Source organism: Hemitrygon akajei, chromosome 16, assembly GCF_048418815.1.
Source record: "Hemitrygon akajei chromosome 16, sHemAka1.3, whole genome shotgun sequence".
In the NCBI taxonomy this organism is placed as follows: Eukaryota; Metazoa; Chordata; class Chondrichthyes; order Myliobatiformes; family Dasyatidae; genus Hemitrygon; species Hemitrygon akajei.
Genome location: NC_133139.1, coordinates 23,986,681 through 24,006,304, shown reverse-complemented (window position 1 = coordinate 24,006,304; position 19,624 = coordinate 23,986,681). Strand labels below are relative to the sequence as shown.

Below are 19,624 nucleotides of genomic sequence, written 5' to 3'. Positions count from 1 at the left end.
TAAACCAAACATTTAACTATTACAAGAGCTGCAGCACTTCAGAACCACTGATTTTAGACAATAAATGCAAGCTTAACAGTGTAGTTCAAATCCTGTCAATAGTTGGGATCATGATGATTTTATTGACAGTTATAATTCAGAAGTTATTATAACTGATGTTAAGAATTTTGTGCAGATTTTGACAAATTTTATGACCAAAATCAACTTCAGATACAGTCTTTAATATTAAACAGTAGAGTCTCAAAGAAAGTGATAATTTCTCTCTAGTAACTTTTATACAAGGTATCAGATCCTAGGACATTAGTTTTAAATGTACTTCCAGAGTTGGGTTGCTCCAAGGACAAACAGTTCAAGAAATTAATTTCTGATCATTCCATCTTCATAGATATTATTTCCCTTCTTCTCATGCGCTTGGAGCGTAATGCAAAACCAATCGATCAAATTCGTGCTCCTGTGTGGACAGTTCAGAACTCATTTATATATATTTTTTTAAAACAAATGAACATATAGAATGTCTTGCCTACTAAATATACATTTAGTACTTATTCTTAAGAGAACTGAATCCATCAGAAGCTCAATTAACATCATAATCATTGAACACAATTCATAATCCTTCCAGCAGGCATCGCTCAAAGGTGACACCTGCTGGAGGAGCTGTACCTGTTCATACTAATGTACTGCACTCATCTCTGGGAATTTCCTCTAGGTGGCTAGCTGCACTTTGCAAATCTAGCCATGCAAGTTCTTGCTACATGTTGAAATATAGAACCACAACTATATTTATTTTTAATTCCATTAATTCAGTGAGATAAATATGTCATTAGCTTTGTGTCTAAAAATCCCTTGGTATATATAACTCGGAGTCCTGCCATGTGCAGAAGTTCGCTGATGACACGGCCATAGTGGGGTGTGTCAGGAATGGACAGGAGGAGGAGTATAGGAAACTGATACAGGACTTTGTGATATGGTGCAACTCAAACTACCTGCGTCTCAATATCACCAAGACCAAGGAGATGGTGGTGGACTTTAGGAGATCTAGGCCTCATATGGAGCCAGTGATCATTAATGGAGAATGTGTGGAGCAGGTTAAGACCTACAAGTATCTGGGAGTACAGTTAGACGAGAAGCTAGACTGGACTGCCAACACAGATGCCTTGTGCAGGAAGGCACAGAGTCAACTGTACTTCCTAAGAAGGTTGGCGTCATTCAATGTCTGTAGTGAGATGCTGAAGATGTTCTATAGGTCAGTTGTGGAGAGCGCCCTCTTCTTTGTGGTGGCGTGTTGGGGAGGAAGCATTAAGAAGAGGGACGCCTCACGTCTTAATAAGCTGGTAAGGAAGGCGGGCTCTGTCGTGGGCAAAGTACTGGAGAGTTTAACATTGGTAGCTGAGCGAAGGGCGCTGAGTAGGCTACGGTCAATTATGGATAACTCTGAACATCCTCTACATAGCACCATCCAGAGACAGAGAAGCAGTTTCAGCGACAGGTTACTATCGATACAATGCTCCTCAGACAGGATGAAGAGGTCAATACTCCCCAATGCCATTAGGCTTTACAATTCTACCGCCAGGACTTAAGAACTTTTTAAAAGCTATTATTAATGCTTTTTGAGATAGTGATTTAGATGCATATCATATTTTTTTTTACTGAGTTAAGTATTGTATGTAATTAGTTTTGCTACAACAAGTGTATGGGACATTGGAAAAAAAAGTTGAATTTCCCCATGGGGATGAATAAAGTATCTATCTATCTATCTATCTATCTATCTATCTAATCTATACCCTAGAGCAAAATTCTACTGATTTCCTAAATAAGAGGATGTGTCTCTTGGTTAACACAACCAAAAATAAATAACCTATTCTTAGATAGCTGTTTCTTGTAGGCGCATGCTATGTGTACACTGGCTCCTGGCTTTGCTCCTGCTAATGACTATCAAACTAATTTAAGTACTTGCAAAGTGAAGCATTTCAGAATGGCTGTAAAAGAAGTGAAGAAAGAATGCAAGTCTTGTTATTTATTAATCCTAGATGGTCACACAAAACACTTCAACCAAACCAACTTTGATACAAAGATACAATGACCTGAGGTTCCACAGTTCAGCAGAATGCTCAGCAAGTTTAACCAAAGCCCATCTACTAAGACAGTTATTCCATGAGCCAAATAGTATTTGGTATTTTCTTAGGATTTTAAAATCACAACTTGCTGTACATATTAAGGATTTATTATATGTACTTCAGAATAGCAATTAAGAACTGCTACTTTCGCTTTTGTTTCCTAGCAAGATTTAAGTCCGTTATAAATTTCCCAAATCACCAAGATGACTTTTATTTAAAGATTTGAGATTAAGCCAGAAACCTCCTGACTTCTATTGAAATAAGTATTTATTTATAAACCAAAACTCTTTAGTAAATACACAGCCAATGACAATGCAAACTGCTTTCACGTACCTTGGCTATGTACTCTTTAACAAAAGGGTGACCTCTGTGCCCATCCTTCAGCTGTGAGAGATAGCGGTTACTAACCTGTTTACAGAAAAAAAGTACAATTTAGCATGAGGAGGCACCACCACAGACTGCATGTGGCATTACCGGAACTCTCACTGTTGATGAGTCATATCAATGCAGATAATTGCACAAGAAATCTGTAGATAGTGCCACCTGCTGACAAATTTAGTATTGCAAAACAGGTCCATTTTGTGTACTTGCACAGGTGATTTACCAAAGTCAATTCTGTCCCTACATCAACCATCAACAAAAAGGAACGCCTTAATGCAGGGGTTCCCAACCTGGAGTCCACAGACCCTTTACTTATTGGTATTGGTCCATGGCATAAAAAAAAGTTTGGAAACACCTGCCTTAAAGGATAGTTAGCAGTTGTGACTGATGCTGCTAGATCTTTCTCAGGTTGGCACAAGACTCATTTTACTTTCACAGCAGCTTTGTCCTATTGGAGAGAAGGAGAAATGTAAACACCCAAGTTTAGAGTCTTGAATGCTCAGACGACCACAACAATGGGGAAAAAAAAAATCACATTCTGATGGCTCATTGAAGTTGCTAACAACTTGGCAAAAAAAAAAGTACAGCAATTCCACTTCGATCATGTGTGGAAAAACTGGTTCAAATTGTCTAAAATACAAAAGTTGTTCAATATAGTTAAGGTAAGGAAAGTGTATTTGACAGCTCTGGTGTCTTATCGTGCTGACTGGGATGAAAGACTGGAAAAGGTGGTGACTTTGCTGAAGAGTCTGGTTCACATGGTGCAATATATTTCAGATAATTCTGCAACTCCTCCCACCACTCACTTCAACCAACATGACCTTTCTATACCAGGGATGCAAAGACCAATTCTAGGGTCCCTTGGGTTACTCATGACTGATGCAATTTTGTTCAGTAGACATAAGGAGTTGAAAATGGAACAGTTCTTGTCAGCATGAAGGATTTATCTAGTAAACATCATTATGTCAAATTTTTCAGAAGCCTTACCTCAGGAGCCTTGCCCAAATGCTGAGAAAGTATGATTAAATTGATGAGAGTTTCTGGATGATTACTGTCCTAAGGGAATTGAAGTTAAGTAATTATTGCCACATTGACTAAGGAACAGTAAAAACATTTACTTTGCATGCCGTTCATACAGATCATTTCATCACATCAAGCTAATACATGGGAAAAACTACAACAGAATACACACTAAAGTGTTACAGTTACAGAGAAAGTGTAGTGCAGGCAGACAATAAGGTACATGGCCATGGGGTGGGGTCTTAGATTACATTAACTGCTTTACTGAACTAGTGAGAAGTGCAGATGGAAGGAAGGTTTGTTTTGGTGATGTGCTGAGCTTGTTCACAACTCTCTGCAGTTTCTTGCAGTCCTGGGAAGAGCAGTTGCCATACAAAGCCATGAACCACCCAGATACAATGCATCAATAAAAATTAAAGGCCAGTGGGAACTTGCTGAATTTCTTCAGCTTCCTCAAGTAGTAGAGATGCCTGAGACATCCATGCGGTTGGACCAGGAAAGGATACTGATGTTCTCTTCTCGGAACTTGAAGCTCCTAACTCACTTATCCTTAGCACCGTTCAGATAAATAGCAGCGTGTGGACTGTAGCCCCTTCTTGAAGGGAATGACCAGCTCTTTTGTCATGATCGTGGGAAATTGTTGTTACAATGCCCAGCTATTAGGTTATCGCCTTACGCTACTGTGACTCATTATTATTTCTGATTCAGTGCATTACAGTGCAGTCATCTTAGTAATAACAGTTAACATTCGCAGTAGATAACAAACACATGGCTCAAGTTTGACTGGCAAGGGAAGGGTTTATAGCTGCATTATGGTCAGTGTACACAGTATATCCAAAATCTAAGACTGAAGAATGAAACACTGGGACAAAAGGAATCAAGCTGCAGCAGGACCTATATAAAATTGATCTACTGGATAGTCAATGAGATGATCATCTATAACTCATTTTAAATTTCAGCTTACTTTATATACAAAGGTTAAATTAATGAAAAATAAAAAAAAAACTGGTGTGTAGATTTAAGTATAATAAAACATCACTTAAAAGTTAGTGCTGAGCTGATAAGCAGCTGTGCCAGAAAGAAAATTCCAGATAAGTTTGCCTTTCTGTGAAGAAGCTCCTGGTACCAACATGCACATTGGATGGAAAGGATTGACAGTGACACAGTTGGTCTGCCGTGGACCAGTCAAATACTGTTAAAGTTCATACATAAGATTAAAGTCCTGTACTTAAATTACTGGAATTTATATTTCTACAATTGATGTAATTAACATAAATATCAATGAAACAAGATGAATAAGGCATGATTTTTTGAGTCTGCTTCATTTAATCAGATCCTGGCTCACCTGACTGTAAAATGAAAGCTGTGTTCCTATCCACCAGTGGTAACCTTTCACCACTTTCCTATTGAAGTATTTATCTGAATGCACAAGCGCTCCTCCCTTCCCATAACAGAGGGGGCCCCAGGATAATGTGCTGAGCTTGTTGCTGCATGGACAAACGCCCGAATAATCACTTGTCAAGTTCACCAATGATACAACAGCGGTGGGGCTCATCACCAACAACCATGAGAGAGTTTACAAAGAGGTGGTTGGAAGAGCTCAAGAGCTAGTGCCAAATAACTTCTTCCTCAATGTCAACAAGACAAAGGAGGCGGTTATCAGTTTCAGGAGAACTTGCACCATTCACACCCCTCTATACACCAGTGACAAAGCAGTGAAATCTGCAAGCAGTTTTAAACCCCTGGGAGGGCACATCGTACATAAACCATAATGGTCCCAGAACACATTCTACACAATCAAGAAAGACCACTGATGCCTCTACTTGCTAAGGAGGTTGAAGAAAGCTGGACCATAAACACCTTCATTCTAGTCCTTATACAGATGTACAGTAGAGAGCATCCTAACATGCTGCATCACCACATGGTATGGAAACTGCACTGTGACAGACAGGAAGGCTTTACAACAAGTAGTCAAAACTGGCCAAGGCATCACCAGCACCAACCCTACCCACCACCTAAAGCACGTATATAGATTACTCCCAGAAAAGAGCCAGTAACATCATGAAGGATTCTACCCACCCTGCTCTTGGACTGTTTGTACCACTATCAGGGAGGCTATGAAGCATCTATGCCAGAACCGTAAGGACCACCAGCAGTTACTTTCCCCAAGCAGTATGAATGACCAGTACCTCCACCCTTTAACCCACCACTATTTTATTGTTTCCTGTCAGAGTCAACTTATGTACAGACACTCCTGTGCCTCGCGTCACTTTATGGACATACAAGTAATCAATGTATACATGTTATCTTATGTATTTATAGTTAGTGTTTTTTTTAAATTATTGTGCTCTTTATCGTATTGTATCACATACAAAATGCTGAAGGATCTCAGCAGGTCAGGCAGCTCCTATGGAAATGAATAGATAGTTGACGTTTTGGGCTAAGACCCTTCTTAGTGATTTTTGTGCCATATCGCATCTGGAGTAACAATCATTTCATTTTCCTTTACACTTGCGTATTAGAAATAACAAACTGAATTGAATTGACTTTATTTCTTACATCCTTCATATACATGAGTAAAAATCTTTGTTACGTCTCCATCTAAGCGTGCCATGTGCAATCATTGTAATTTATAATAAATAGAACAGTCAATGTAATATAGAGTACACTTAAACCAGCGTGAGATCATCAGTCTGATGGCCTGGTGGAAGAGGCTATCCTGAAGCCTGTTAGTCCTGGCTTTTATGCTGCGGTACTGCGTCCCGGATGGTAGCAGCTGGAACAGATTGTGGTTGTGGTGACTTGGGTCCCCAATGATCCTACGGGCCCTTTTTACACACCTGTCCTTGTAAATTTCCTGGATCATGGGAAGTTCACAACTACAGATGTGCTTGGCTATCTGCGCCACTCTCTGCAGAGTCCTACGATTAAGGGAGTCCAGTTCCCATTCCAGGCAGTGATGCCACCAGCCAGGATGCTCTCAATTGTGCCCCTGTAGAAAGTCCTTAGGAATTGGGGGCCCATACCAAGCTTCCTCAACTGTCTGAGGTGAAAGAGGCACTATTGTGCCTTTTCCACCACACAGCCGGTGCGTACAGACCAAGTGAGGTCCTTGGTGATGTGGATGCCGAGGAACTTGAAGCTGTTTACCCTCTCAACCCCAGATCCATTGATGTCAATAGGGGTTAGCCCACCTCCATTCCTCCTGTAATCCACAACCAGCTCCCTTGTTTTTGTGACATTGAGAGAGAGGTTGTTTTCTTGACACCACTGTGTCAGAGAGATGACTTCTTCCCAGTAGGCCACCTCAATATTGTTTGAGATAAGACCCATCAATGTAATGTCGTCGGCAAATTTAATTAGCAGATTGGAGCTGTGGGTGGTGATACAGTCATGGGTATACAGGGAGTAAAGGAGGGGACTCAGTATGAAGCCCTGAGGGACTCCTGTATTGAGATTTATAGCCTTCAGAGAGAAAAGAAAATAACCTCAATCGATCTTTAATGGATTTTTTTAAAACAGTAATTGCCAGTTCCAGATTCCCCCATTAGAGGAAATACCTTCACATCCACTCTATCTTATGCTTTTCGATTAAATCCCCTCTCAAAATCTTCTAAACTTCAGCAGATACAAACTAGGTTGTCCAACTTTTCTTCCGAAAACAACATGTTCATCCTTGGTATTAGTCTGATAAAATTTCTCAGAACTGCTTTAACACATTAATTACTTTAGGATAAATACTGTATACTCAACTCCAGATGTGGTCTCACTGATTTCATACATAATTGAAGCACAACTTCCCTACTTTGTTTATTACTCAGGGAAATTAATTTAAAAAAAAATAATCACATTGTCAGTTTTCCCAATTGCTTTCTCTACTTGAATACTAGCCTTCTGCAGAGTAGGTACAAGGACACCCAAATCTCTTTGTACCTCAATTCTGCAATCACTCAACAATTGGATAATTTTATTTTCTTCCATTTTCCAGATCTTTGACTATTTGTTTAACCAGCTTCCCTTTCATAGTCTCCTTATAGGTCATCTTCATGACCTACTTTTCCACCTAACTTTCTGTTATCAGCAAATACAGTAAACATAACTTGGATTCTTTTATCCAAGTCATTACTACAAATTGCAAAAAAGAAATTGAGAATCCAAAACAATTCCCCACGATATTCTATTAATTGCATCTTCCTTACCAGCAAAGACCTGTAAGTTCTCTGCTAACACTTATGTTAACCATCAGATCATGAGCTTTTATTTTCTGTAAATGCCTCTGAAACCAAAGCATGCTTTCTGGAAAGCAAAGTCTAATGCATCTCATTACTTCTCCTTTAACCACTTCATACTGTATATAATTGCCTCAAACAATTCCAAGAAATTGTCTGTTGTCGTTTGTCATCTACATCAATGATCAGGATAATAATGTGGTAAACTGGATCAGCAAATTTGTAGATGACACCAAGATGGGGATGTAATGGACAGCAAGGAAGGCTTGAAGTGTGATCTGGACCAGCTGAAGAAATGGGCTGAAAATGGACATGAAAGGTAGGTCACTGAGGAGTGGGGTAGACATAGGAATTGGGGGGAGGGGGGGAGAAGAAGAAAGATCCATAATTCCTTGAAAGTGGCGTCACAGATAGGGTCTGAAACAGAGCTTTTGACACATTGGCCTTCATAATTCAAAGTAAGAGTACAGAAGTGGAATGTTATGTTGAAGTTGCTTAAGACAATGGCAAGGCCTAATTTGGAGCATTGTGCGCTGTTTTGGTCACCTACCTACAGGAAAGATATCAATAAGATTGAAAGAGTACAGTAGAAGTTTACAAGAATGTTGCCAGAACTTGAGGAACTGAGTTATAGGAAAGGGTGAACAGTTTAGGACTTTATTCCCTGCAGCGTAGGAGAACGAGGGGAGATTTGATTGAGGTGTATAAAATTATGAGTGGTATAGATAGGGTAAATGCAAGTAGGCTTTTTCTCTCTAAAGTTGGTAAGGAATAGAACTAGAGGTCATGGGTAAAGGGTGAAAGGTGAAGTATTCTGGGGGAACATGAGGAGGAAATTCTTCACTCAGAGAGTGTTAAGAGTGTGAAACAAGCTGCCATTGGAAGTGGTGGATGTGGTTTCAATTTCAACATTTAAGAGAAGTTTGGATAAGTACATGGATGGGGGGGAACAGAGGGCTACAGTTAAGGTGCAGGTTGATAGGACTAGGGAAAATAAAAGTTCAACATGGACTAGATGGCAAGTTTCTGTGCTGTAGTGTTTTTATGACTGTAACTCTAAATTGAACATACAATTTTCCCAGTCTCTGCCTGATTACCTTGACTTCCTCAGTGCTCTGCATTAGCATTTTGTTAATAGCTTTTAATATTTGCCTCATGTCCAATTTAAGTGGTCTTCATTTTCTTGAAATCTGCCTCTCCTTTTTTAAATAAAGTTTTTACTATTTCCCAATCTACTAAAATCTTGCACCAGACATAGAAAATTATGGAAAATTAAAACCAACTAGCCATTTCTTTTAAAGCCCAAGCAAGAAATCCATCAGGATCTAGAGAACTATTTTCTTGTTCTCATTAAAAGATATATCACCATTGAAGTTTAATTCATTCCAACTTTTCCTAAACGGTGTATTACATTCCTACATTGTAGCATCTCTATACACTATTACTGAGAGGCAAGCTTGAACTATGGGTAACTTGGCTTGTCTCCGAATTCACTGAATTGAACATTCAGTATGTGTACTCTTTCCTAAACAGTTACTGTTCACAGAAATTCAATTTAGAGTGGGTCATGTAGGATTCCATTTTAAAGAACACTGACAGTACTGAGCATTAGGCTTAGAGTCCGAGTGGCAATGACTGGAACCTGCAATTATTAGTTAGGTAAAAGCTGAGGTGTGAAGTAATTCTTTTAAAAAGAGTTTTGATTAAGTCAATCTGTCATGAGAAATTAATGTTACAATTTTGCCCCCCCCCCCCCCCAAATAAATAGTACATGTTGAAGGATCTGGACCATCTCTCACCTGAAATCCTTGACAGCACAGCTTTGTGTAATTATCTTTGTCAGAATGCAGAATAATCCAATTTTCTTCTTAGCACTATCACCAGTAGAGGGCACCAAACCTCCTCTTCTAAATTATTGTCAGGCTTACACAATTTTAAATATTTAAAAGTGATTAGTAATGTGGATGTTGCAAATAACATTGTTGCATCAGCCCACTTCTGATGCAACTGTAAGCAACCTGCAAATTCATGCAAAAATCTGTACTAGCTTGCTGATCTAATCTGCCCTACCACTCCATTCTACTTTCACTGTTGTTCAAATTAAACTCCCACCTCGTCAGGGACAGAAACTTCACCAGTTGCACCAGACGTCAGTCAAACCCAATTCATCCAGTGTTCCTGTACATCCCCCCCCCCTCCCCCAGCAAAGAAACAGAACAAGAGCTTTGTCCAATTTTCTCTCCCTTGCTTAGGTAGCCAATGTTTATTTTCCTACTTCTAAAATTAATAGATTGAACTTTGGATCTTTTGATGTGTGTGACCACTGCCAAATACCTTACCCTCTTGGTTCCCCAAAATACAGATACTCTGATCTGCACTTTAACTAGCACACTGTTAAGACCACTTCTCAAAGTCCTAGAGTGATCCCTTTATAAAGAACATTGAAAGCATAGGATATGTAATTCTGATTCACCAGGGTGACAAACATTGGAAGCAATAATTATTAGATGAAACCTGAGATGCAGAGATTATTTCCGCTAGAACATTATTTTTATTCCATGAAGGGTTTTAATGAAGAGTGTTGTTTCCTCTGGTTGGGGAGCTGTTAGAAAGAGTTTTGATTTGTTTTTGTTCAAAACAATGCAGTGCATTGGAGCAAAGAATAATTTGCCAAAAATATTCAGTAGAGGTGAAACACCACTTAGTGGCCACTTTATTAGGTATAGGAGTGTACCTAGTAAAGTAGCCACTGGAGTGGAACCTGCTGTGGTCTTCTCCTGCCGTAGCCTATCCACTTCAAGGGTTTAATGTGTTATGCATTCAGAGATACTCTTACACACACCATTGTTGTTGGACCTGATTATCTGAGTTATTGTCGCCTTCCTGTCACATTAAACAAGTCTGGCCATTCTCCTCTGAGCTCTCTCATTAACAAGATGTTTTTGCCCAGAGAACTGCTACTCAGCGGTTTCTGAGATATTCAAACCACCCTGTCTGGCACCAACAACCATTCCACCATCCAAGTCACTTAGATCATATTTCTTCTCCACTCTGATACTTGGTCTGAACAACAACTGAACCTTTGGACCATGTCTACAGGCCTTTAGGCACCGAGTTGCTGCCACATGATCAGCAAATTAGATATTTGCATTAATGGGCAGCTGTACCTAATAAAGTGGCCACTGAGTGTATTTCATAGGGAACACATCAAGTGAAGACTGATAAACACTGGACAATGAGACTACTTTTGGATTTCTCTAGCAAAGAGCTAATTCATAAATAATGGCCGAATTTATCAAGTTGAAAGTTACTATAGTTTTATGGCTTTTACTCTCAGTCAACTGCTTTAAGAGCCTTCTTACCTTGTCCAGTGCTTCCTGCAGAACTCCTTCTGCATCATCCCACTTGCCTTGTGCCAACTGACAAGCAGCTTGTCCATTCAGGAGCAACAAGGTTGCTGTGTACTTATCTGCCATTTCTTGGAAAATGTAAAAGGCATCCTGCAGCTTGTCCCCACCCTACAGAGAGCAGTCGATAAAATCCATTCACCAGTGCGAACAGCAATTATATTAGCACAGTACGAGTTCAAAGAACATTTCCAGGCCATTGTTATTCCAACAGTAAGAGTTGTTTCAACCCATCAATCAGCAACAATGTCATAAATGCTTGCGTTTATACACAGTGCATAACATAAATAGATCATAAGGCTAGTCATCTCTGCCCCACCATTTGACAGTGTTTTGAGCATTGTTCACTTTCCCACCCAATTATCTTGTAACTGTCTAAAAAAATAATATTCACACAAGAAAACGCATGGCAAGCCACATAAAATCGAGGTGGTAAGCAGAAGTTGTAAAGATGTGTTCTGAAGTACAGTCAGGGTAGAGGACATTTCAAATGGTGGTATCAAAGCCTCTCAAGGCATGGAAGGAAATAGAAGAGATAAAGGACAGTAGCAATAAATCAGAAATACAGAACTAGGTTTCAAGGGAAGGGAGTGTAAATGTCTAAATAAGGCTACAGAGATATAAACATGAAGCTGAACATTTTTAATTGAAGGTACTGGAGAAATTCATATCACTATGAGTTCGGCACCATATTAAGAGAAGGAACCTCTAAAAGGTAATAATCTGAAATGAGATCTGAATATTGAAGGGCACATTAATTTTAGGAAGGACAAGAAGCTAGAAAAGGTGGAGGATTGTCTCGGTTAATAATAGTATTAGCACAGGAATAAGAGATGACCCAGTTTAAGAAATGCTGCAAATTTAGTTGGAGATTTTTAAGAAAATATTAAAAACAAAATCTTGCTTGTGATAGTGCTTTTGCAGGCCTCATTCACAGTAACTATAGATCAGAGTACAAATGGTAAAGAAATGGGTGCTTGTTAGAAAGATAAAGCAATAATCACAGAGGATTTCAATCCACAGAGCAATTGGAAATATCAAGCATTCAAAAGGTAGCCAAAATGAGGACTCAGGGTTATTTTCTTAAAAAAGCATGCTCTGCAACCAATCCCAAAGCAATCTATACTTGACCTTGTATGATACCATGAGACAAGATTAATTAATAGCCTCATTATGAATGCAGCCCCTTGGCAAAAATGTTCATAATTTGAATAAGGATTACATTAGTTTTGAAAAAGATCCCAAACTAATAATATAAACATAAGACTAGTTGAGGGAGTGAAAGTACAATTGCCTAAAGTAAACTGGTATCAAAGTTAATGAGAAGGCAACTATTATGACACAGAGATTGGCTGACAAGTCAGAAGAATGGACAAAATATGAAAAAAAAATCAAAGAATGACTAAACATTGAGAAAGGTAAATGTACAGACAGTGTTTCTGTGATCCAATAGAAAGTGTGGCTGTGAATTTAATAATGGATAGCAAGGGTGTGGCAGATGAATTAAATAGGCATATTGCAGTTTTCACTAGAGAAGATGCCAGCAATAGCCCAGAAATGGCTATAATCTGAAAAGTGGAAGACAAGGTAGAATTCCAGAAAATTATGATCACCAGGGAATTGGTCCAAGTAGATTGCTTGAGGTGGTATTAAGACTGCAAATCTCAACAACTTGTAAGAAAATTATTCTAATTTTCACAAAATTCTCTGAACTCAGGGAAAGTTCATTAGTTAATAAACTAGAAACTGCAGCTTCTTTATTCAAAAAGGGAGCAAGACAGAGAGGAGGAAATAATAGCCTAGTGAGATGATTTACCTTACGGAAAATATTAAACCATGGGGACTTTGGACCTGGACATAGATTCAAGGTTATCAGGCAAAGTGAAAAATTGTGAAAATTTTGAAAATGTAGCATCAGAGAAACCCAAATTGACTGATGACATGAAGATGGTTAGGAAAGTATGCTGCAAAGTCGTAAGGGACATTTATAAGGACATCTATATAAGTAAGTGGGCAAATGTAAAATAAAGTCTGAAAATGTGAAATAATCTATATAGGCAAGAAAATAGAAAAGCACATTGTCTAAATAGATTCTAGCGCTAGGGAGAATTGTTTAAAAATAAAGAGACTGCCAATTCAAGATATAAATGAGGTAATTCTTCATTCCTTTCAAAAGCTTGAGGGTTTTAAAGCTCTCTTCCTCTAAAACAGTGGAAATCAAGACTGTTTTAAGAGTTTGATCATTCTTTTATATGGAAGTCATAAAAAGTTACTGGGAGAAATGTAGCAATCAGACCTTTCATTAACATTAAAAAGAGGAGCAAACTTGAGAGACGAAATGGCAATTGTTGCTCATAATTTACACCTATGTACATTTGAAGGTAAATTCTTATTTGGAATGGGTAGACTTCATTGTTGACAGCTTGATACAAATCATGAGATCACCAAGTTTTAGTCAAAGCCAGGAAACATTCACAACAATCACATGAATACAAAACATAAGAATACGTTATAAGGTGTAGGCCATTTGAGTTCCCTGTGCTTGATTCAGCACGAATGCCCTGAACTCCCCTCATATTCTCTGTCCAAGACAAAAAGAGGGACATTATGTTGATTCGCTGTTAAATTCCAAATAAATAATGTCAAAATATTGGTGTAGTTCACTCTGATTGGACAGTTGGTTGGAAAGATTAGCAAGGGAGAAGAAGAATTTTGCTTGCTTGGGTGCAACTCTAAATGAAACAATGAGAAATTTAGAGAATGATAAGTGAGGTACAAAGTACTGCCGCAGAATCAAACAAGGGGGCCACACACCTGATGAACTAGCAGGGAGATGGGAAGCTACGGAAGTAACAATACTGTAGACTAGTAATATAAAGCACACAAGTGGCAAGAAATTAAAGGCAGCATAATTGGACAACAGGAATGGAAGAAATATGGCAATAACTGGAATATCAAGTTTTGGAATAAATAAAAGATAGTCCCAAAGAGGAGATCAATCCTGTCTGCAGGTCCAGTAGGTTCTAGAGAAATACCATTTTTGATTTATCCTTTTCTTCTTCATTCATATCACCATCTCTCAACCCACCCAACAACAGCAAATTTAAATGGGGCTGTTAAAGTAATTAGGTATCATAGATCTTCACTAACCATAGCCAGGTTCACCCAGGCTGTCGACAACTGTGTCAGGGTAGCATCTTCATCTTGGTCATGCATCTTCTTCAGTTCTTTTCTAAATTAAATAAATTAAGTTACTAATTAAACAAGATGGATGACACAACTCCTCCAATTGGCATTCTGAAGGTCACAGTAAAAATGTGCTTTACTTTCTTCAACAGATTCCTTTGCTTCCCATTTGGAGTACTTTCTATTGATAATGATGCAACCAAATACAAGGTTTTTTTGTAGTATCAGAAAAGACTTAATTTATTCTTCAACCAACTGGCTGAAAGAGAAAGTGTCCTCCTGCAATGGCCCGATAGGATGAACGAAGAAACAGATGGCCAGTCATTAGGAGCAATTCAAAATTCCACTCTAGTCTGCACCTTGACACAACAATCGTGAAAAGATCCAACATCACAGGCTAAGCATCAAGTGTGGAAACTTCTTGGACAAGTCTCAACTGTTCAGATGTTTTCCAATCACAGAACACCAAAGCAACTACTGACTTGCTTTGATACCATTCTTCACTGGAGTTCAGATTGGGAAAGCGACAGAACGAATGGCCTGCAAAATGACAGGCTTCAGTGCACTGGTCCCCATCAATAGTGTGCAAATAAAAGTTTTGTTTACAAGTTCCACAACATTAACTAATGATTATTCTGCAAGGTACCAAGTCTGGATTGGATAAAACTTCTTGCTTTAAGTTTTATCCGTAAAATTTGTCTTGAACAGGTAGAAGGAATATTACAAATCAAATAGCTGATGTTGTAAGCTTAGCTTTGGAGAAAATTGACACAATTGCAATGAGGATCCAAAAGTCAAAATGGTCTAGAATATTAAGAAATGGTTTAAACATTACAAACCCTTTATGTAATAAATATTCCTGACACCAATTCTGGTAAAATAGACAAATATCTCTGGAGCAGATGCTTGAACTAGGATGAGCTTCAATGCACCAAACAGCCTTTCCCCAATTCATGACTGTTCATATTTTCTAGGTAACCACTACAGAATAACCTAAACTAGCCACAGAAAATAAAGATTCACTAACTGTACTTGTTCTCAGCAAAGCTAGTTCACACAAAGTTAAGACCTTGGACAGAAGTAGAAATTGTGCATATTGTCATCTCCAACCGCTCAGTATACAAAGGATGATTGTAGCGTGGATTTAGCTACACTTGATGTTGAAATAGTGATTCTTACCGAGCCAAATCCAGCCGGTCAAGTTTCAAAAGGATCTGTATTGACATGGCCATGCTGTTGGGGTGAAAGAGACAAATAATTATCTGTGTTATTAATAATTCAACAAAAGGCAAAAATAATTATCAGTAAATAGCATTCCTATACCATTCCAAAAATCTACCCATAAATCACAAAATTCCAGGGAAATCATCAGGCATGTGATTTAGGAAAAGGAAAAGGTTACTACAACACCTTACAATTTGAGTTAAATTGTCTCACATTATTGTTTCTTGCTATTATATTGCTCAGATGACATCAATATCATGTTTGGTGGTACACAGTCAATGGTGTTGGGAGAGAAAAACTGTATTCACTGGACTTTAGAAGGATAAAAGGAGATCTCATTGAACCCCGTCCGAAACTACATGTTTCAACAGACTAGATGCCGGAAATAAGCTTTCTCCGGCTGGGTGAGGTGGCATCTAGAAATAAGAGTAACAGTTTCAGCACACTGGATAGTTTCTTCAGGATTGATGGGGCATATCTTCACCCAGGATGGTGAATCTGTAGAATTCTCTCTACCACAAAAAGATCTGCAACCAAGTTGATGAACAGATTTGAGGAGATAGACATCTACACACCAAAAGCATCAAAGAGGGAGACTACAATAACACATTATCAGTCATACAGCATGGACACAGACCCATCAGTTCAATTCATCTATGCCAACTGTGTTGCCCAATGAGCTAATTCCATCTGCTCACACTTGGCCCAGAGCCCTTTAAAGCTCTCTTATCCAAGTATTAATCTTAAGACAACACACAAGATGCTGCAAGAACTCAGCAGATTTAAGGAGGGGAATAAACATTCAGTGTTTCAAGTTGATAGGTGGGAAGATAAAGGGGTGAAGAAGAATCTGATAGGAGGGAAGAGTGGAAAGGAAGGGTGCACCAGGGGGAAGTTGCCTTAAACAGCTATTGGGTACAAAAGCCAACTTAGACAGCTGTTAAATGTTGCATATATACCAATTTCAACCATTGCTTCTGGTAGCTAATTACAAATACACACCACCCTTTGCATGAAGCAGCTACCCCGTTATCCCTTTTACATTTCGCAACTCATCTTAAATCTATGCCCTCTTGTTTTTAGCACCCCTTCCCTGGGAAAAAGACTGTTCCATAGATGCTGCCTGACCTGCTGAGTTCCTCCAGCATTTTGTGTGTGTTGCTCAGATTTCCAGCATCTGCAGATTTTCTCTTGTTAGAGGTTATGTGGCGACCCACTTTCTACACAGGCGAACCAGCTCACAAATAGCCAGCGCGCGGGGAGAGACTTTGGTAATGCACCTCTGATGTCATTTCCGCCCGGAGAGGGCGGGCGCTAGGAATTAAATGCCAGTGCCGCGAAGTTTGAATAAACTAGTCTCGAAACAACTTACCGACTGCGTGTCGTTATTTCAGCGCTGTGTGTAGCACATCACTACAGTTACATCAATTCTCTTTTTACTCTTGTCTCTTTACAAATTAGTCTTGGTGCATTCCAATTCTATCAGGTCTCTTGTGAATTTTACATAAATAATACATTGCCTACAGCCAGTGGCTTTGTTCAAAGTTCAAAGTAAATTTATTATGCTTCCTGATGGCAGCAGTGAAAAGAGAGCATGACCTGGTTGATGGGAGTCCTTGATTATGAATGCTGCTTTCCTTCGACACTGCTCCATGTAGATATGCTCAATGGTGAGGAGGGCTTTACCTTTGATGAACTGGACCGTATCTACTACTTTTTGTAGGCTTTTCATTCAAGGGTATTGGTATTTCCATACCAGGCTGTGATGCAGCCAGTCAACATAATCTCCACAGCTCATCTATAGAAGTTTGTCAAGTTTTAGATGATACGCCAAATCTTAGCCGATTTCTAAGAAAGTTGAGGTTGTGCCATGATTTCTTTGTAATGGCACTATGTGCTGGATTCAGGACAGATTCTCCGAAATGATAACACTGGGGGATTTAAAAGTTGCTGACCCTCTCCACTTCTGATCACCTGATGAGAACTGGCTCATGGGCCTCTGGTTTCCTCCTCAAGTCAATAAACCTCTTCTTGGTCTTGCTGACATTGAGTGAGGGGGTGCTGTTGTGGCACCACTCAGCCAGATTTTCAATCTCCCTCCTTTATGCTGACTCATCACCACCCTTCATTTGGACAACTACAGTGATGTCGTCAGAAACTTAAATATGGCACTGGAGCTGTGCTTCTCTTCAGTCATGAGTGTAAAGCAAGTAGAGCAGGGGACTAAACACACGGCCTTGTCATGCACCCATGCTGGGGAAGATTGTGAAGATGTTGTTGCCAATCCAAACTGACTAGGGTCTGCAAGTGAGGAAATCCAAGGATCCAGTTACACAAGGAGGTATTGAGGCTTAGAACTTGAAGGTTTGTGAATAGTTTTGAAGGGATAATCGTATTGAATGCCCAGCTGTAGTCAATGTATGTATGTATGTATGAATCGTTACAAAATTTGATTCCCCACTAGGTAATAACCTCAAATTTATTTGGACAAAGCCAATCCTCAGCCCACAAACCTAACTGATCCGGATCCCTGTAACTACACCACCACCTATTTTAGCATAATCTGCAAACCCTAACACTTGTTCATTTAAATACAAAGCACTTATCTAAATCATGAACAAAGGTCCCAATACTGGCCCCTGTGGCATAGCTCCACTATTAAACCTCCATGGTATTGAGATTTCAGATCAGTCACCGGGTAGTGAAGCAGACTGTAAGGGCTCAATAGCCTGCTCTTGCACCCATTTCTCTGTGCTTCAATGTTCCTAGAGGATGAACTCATGATCTAAATGGACACCACAGTGCTTCTTTGTCAGAAGATGGTTCTTGACAGGAAATGCAGAACAAAATTCATCTGTATTTTCAACTGTTGATGTAAATCTTACAATATCCCATTTGAGGATGAGCATAATACTCTTCTAGTTTATTAATCAACACTCTCCTTTAAACTAATACATTAAACTCATAGCATTTTGGAGAAAAGTCTGCTTACAGAAGTGTGAGATAATTCACCGTTTACAAAATCCAGAAACACGAAGCACATGTGGCAAGCAGGATCTGCACATTTCTACTCACCATTCCAGACTTTCTCCTTGGTGCAATGCACGCAGAGCTGCATCTGTATTTTGTTCATGTAAGTAGATTGAGGCGGCCATCAACAAGAACGTTGTATTGCTAACATCAACATTCTTTGCCATCTTCTTGTCCAACTCTGAAACGGTGGCATCTCTGCATGGGATATGACATCAAGAATTAGTCTTACAAAATTACTTTGGTAACGAAAACCAACCCTGGTTGCTTTTTAAGTGACCAATGCTCCAAGCCAAATTAAATCAACACCTAGGACCTGTCAATTGCTTTCATTATCATCACCTAGAGCAGGCGTTCCCAACCTAGGGTCCATGGAGCCCTCACTTAATAATGGGATCCATGCCATAAAAGCAGTTGGGAACCCCTGATCTGGAGGATAGAATTACAGAAATCCTAAATTCTGATTATCCTGTGATACCTTCTTAAAAATGGACTTCACAAATGATGATGTAATTGTGCTTCGATGCAATACCCACAGACATGCAGCAAACTGCCAAATAGCATTTACCATATTGCATATTGAGTATGTTACTGGATTCATAACACAAGAGCCCAAGAACAATGACCTGGAGATGCAAAACAAAACACAATACAACTGTAGTACCTAAGGATTTAAAGTTCTATTCAATGAATATCTATTAAAAACCCAGTAACAGTGGTTGTGAAACTACTGGATTCTTGTAAAAATACAACTGGTGTACTTTCGTAAAGAAATATTATGTACTTACTGAAGCAACACACACAAAATGCTGGTGGAACACAGCAGGTCAGGCAGCATCTATAGGGAGAAGCGCTGTCAACGTTTTGGGCTGGGACCTTTCGTCAGGACTAACTGAAAGAAAAGATAGTAGGAGACTTTTACTATCTTTCCTTTCAGTTAGTCCTGACGAAGGGTCTCGGCCTGAAACGTTGACAGCGCTTCTCCCTATAGATGCTGCCTGGCCTGCTGCATTCCACCAGCATTTTGTGTGTG

General features: G+C 39.2%; 1 protein-coding gene across 1 annotated transcript in view; it reads right to left on the bottom strand.

The window, feature by feature from the left end:
- Window positions 1–102: 102 nt before the first annotated feature.
- The window catches only part of cope (COPI coat complex subunit epsilon), a 29,083-nt gene continuing 9,561 nt past the window's right edge, over window positions 103–19,624 (bottom strand). The window contains exons 4-10 of the mRNA XM_073068417.1: window positions 18,637–18,789; window positions 15,517–15,570; window positions 14,302–14,383; window positions 11,107–11,262; window positions 3,483–3,551; window positions 2,448–2,522; window positions 103–451 (exon numbers count right to left, since the gene is read on the bottom strand). Coding sequence (XP_072924518.1) covers window positions 404–451; window positions 2,448–2,522; window positions 3,483–3,551; window positions 11,107–11,262; window positions 14,302–14,383; window positions 15,517–15,570; window positions 18,637–18,789 — 637 coding nt within the window. The 3' untranslated portion in view covers window positions 103–403. The remainder of the gene's footprint in view (window positions 452–2,447; window positions 2,523–3,482; window positions 3,552–11,106; window positions 11,263–14,301; window positions 14,384–15,516; window positions 15,571–18,636; window positions 18,790–19,624) is intronic.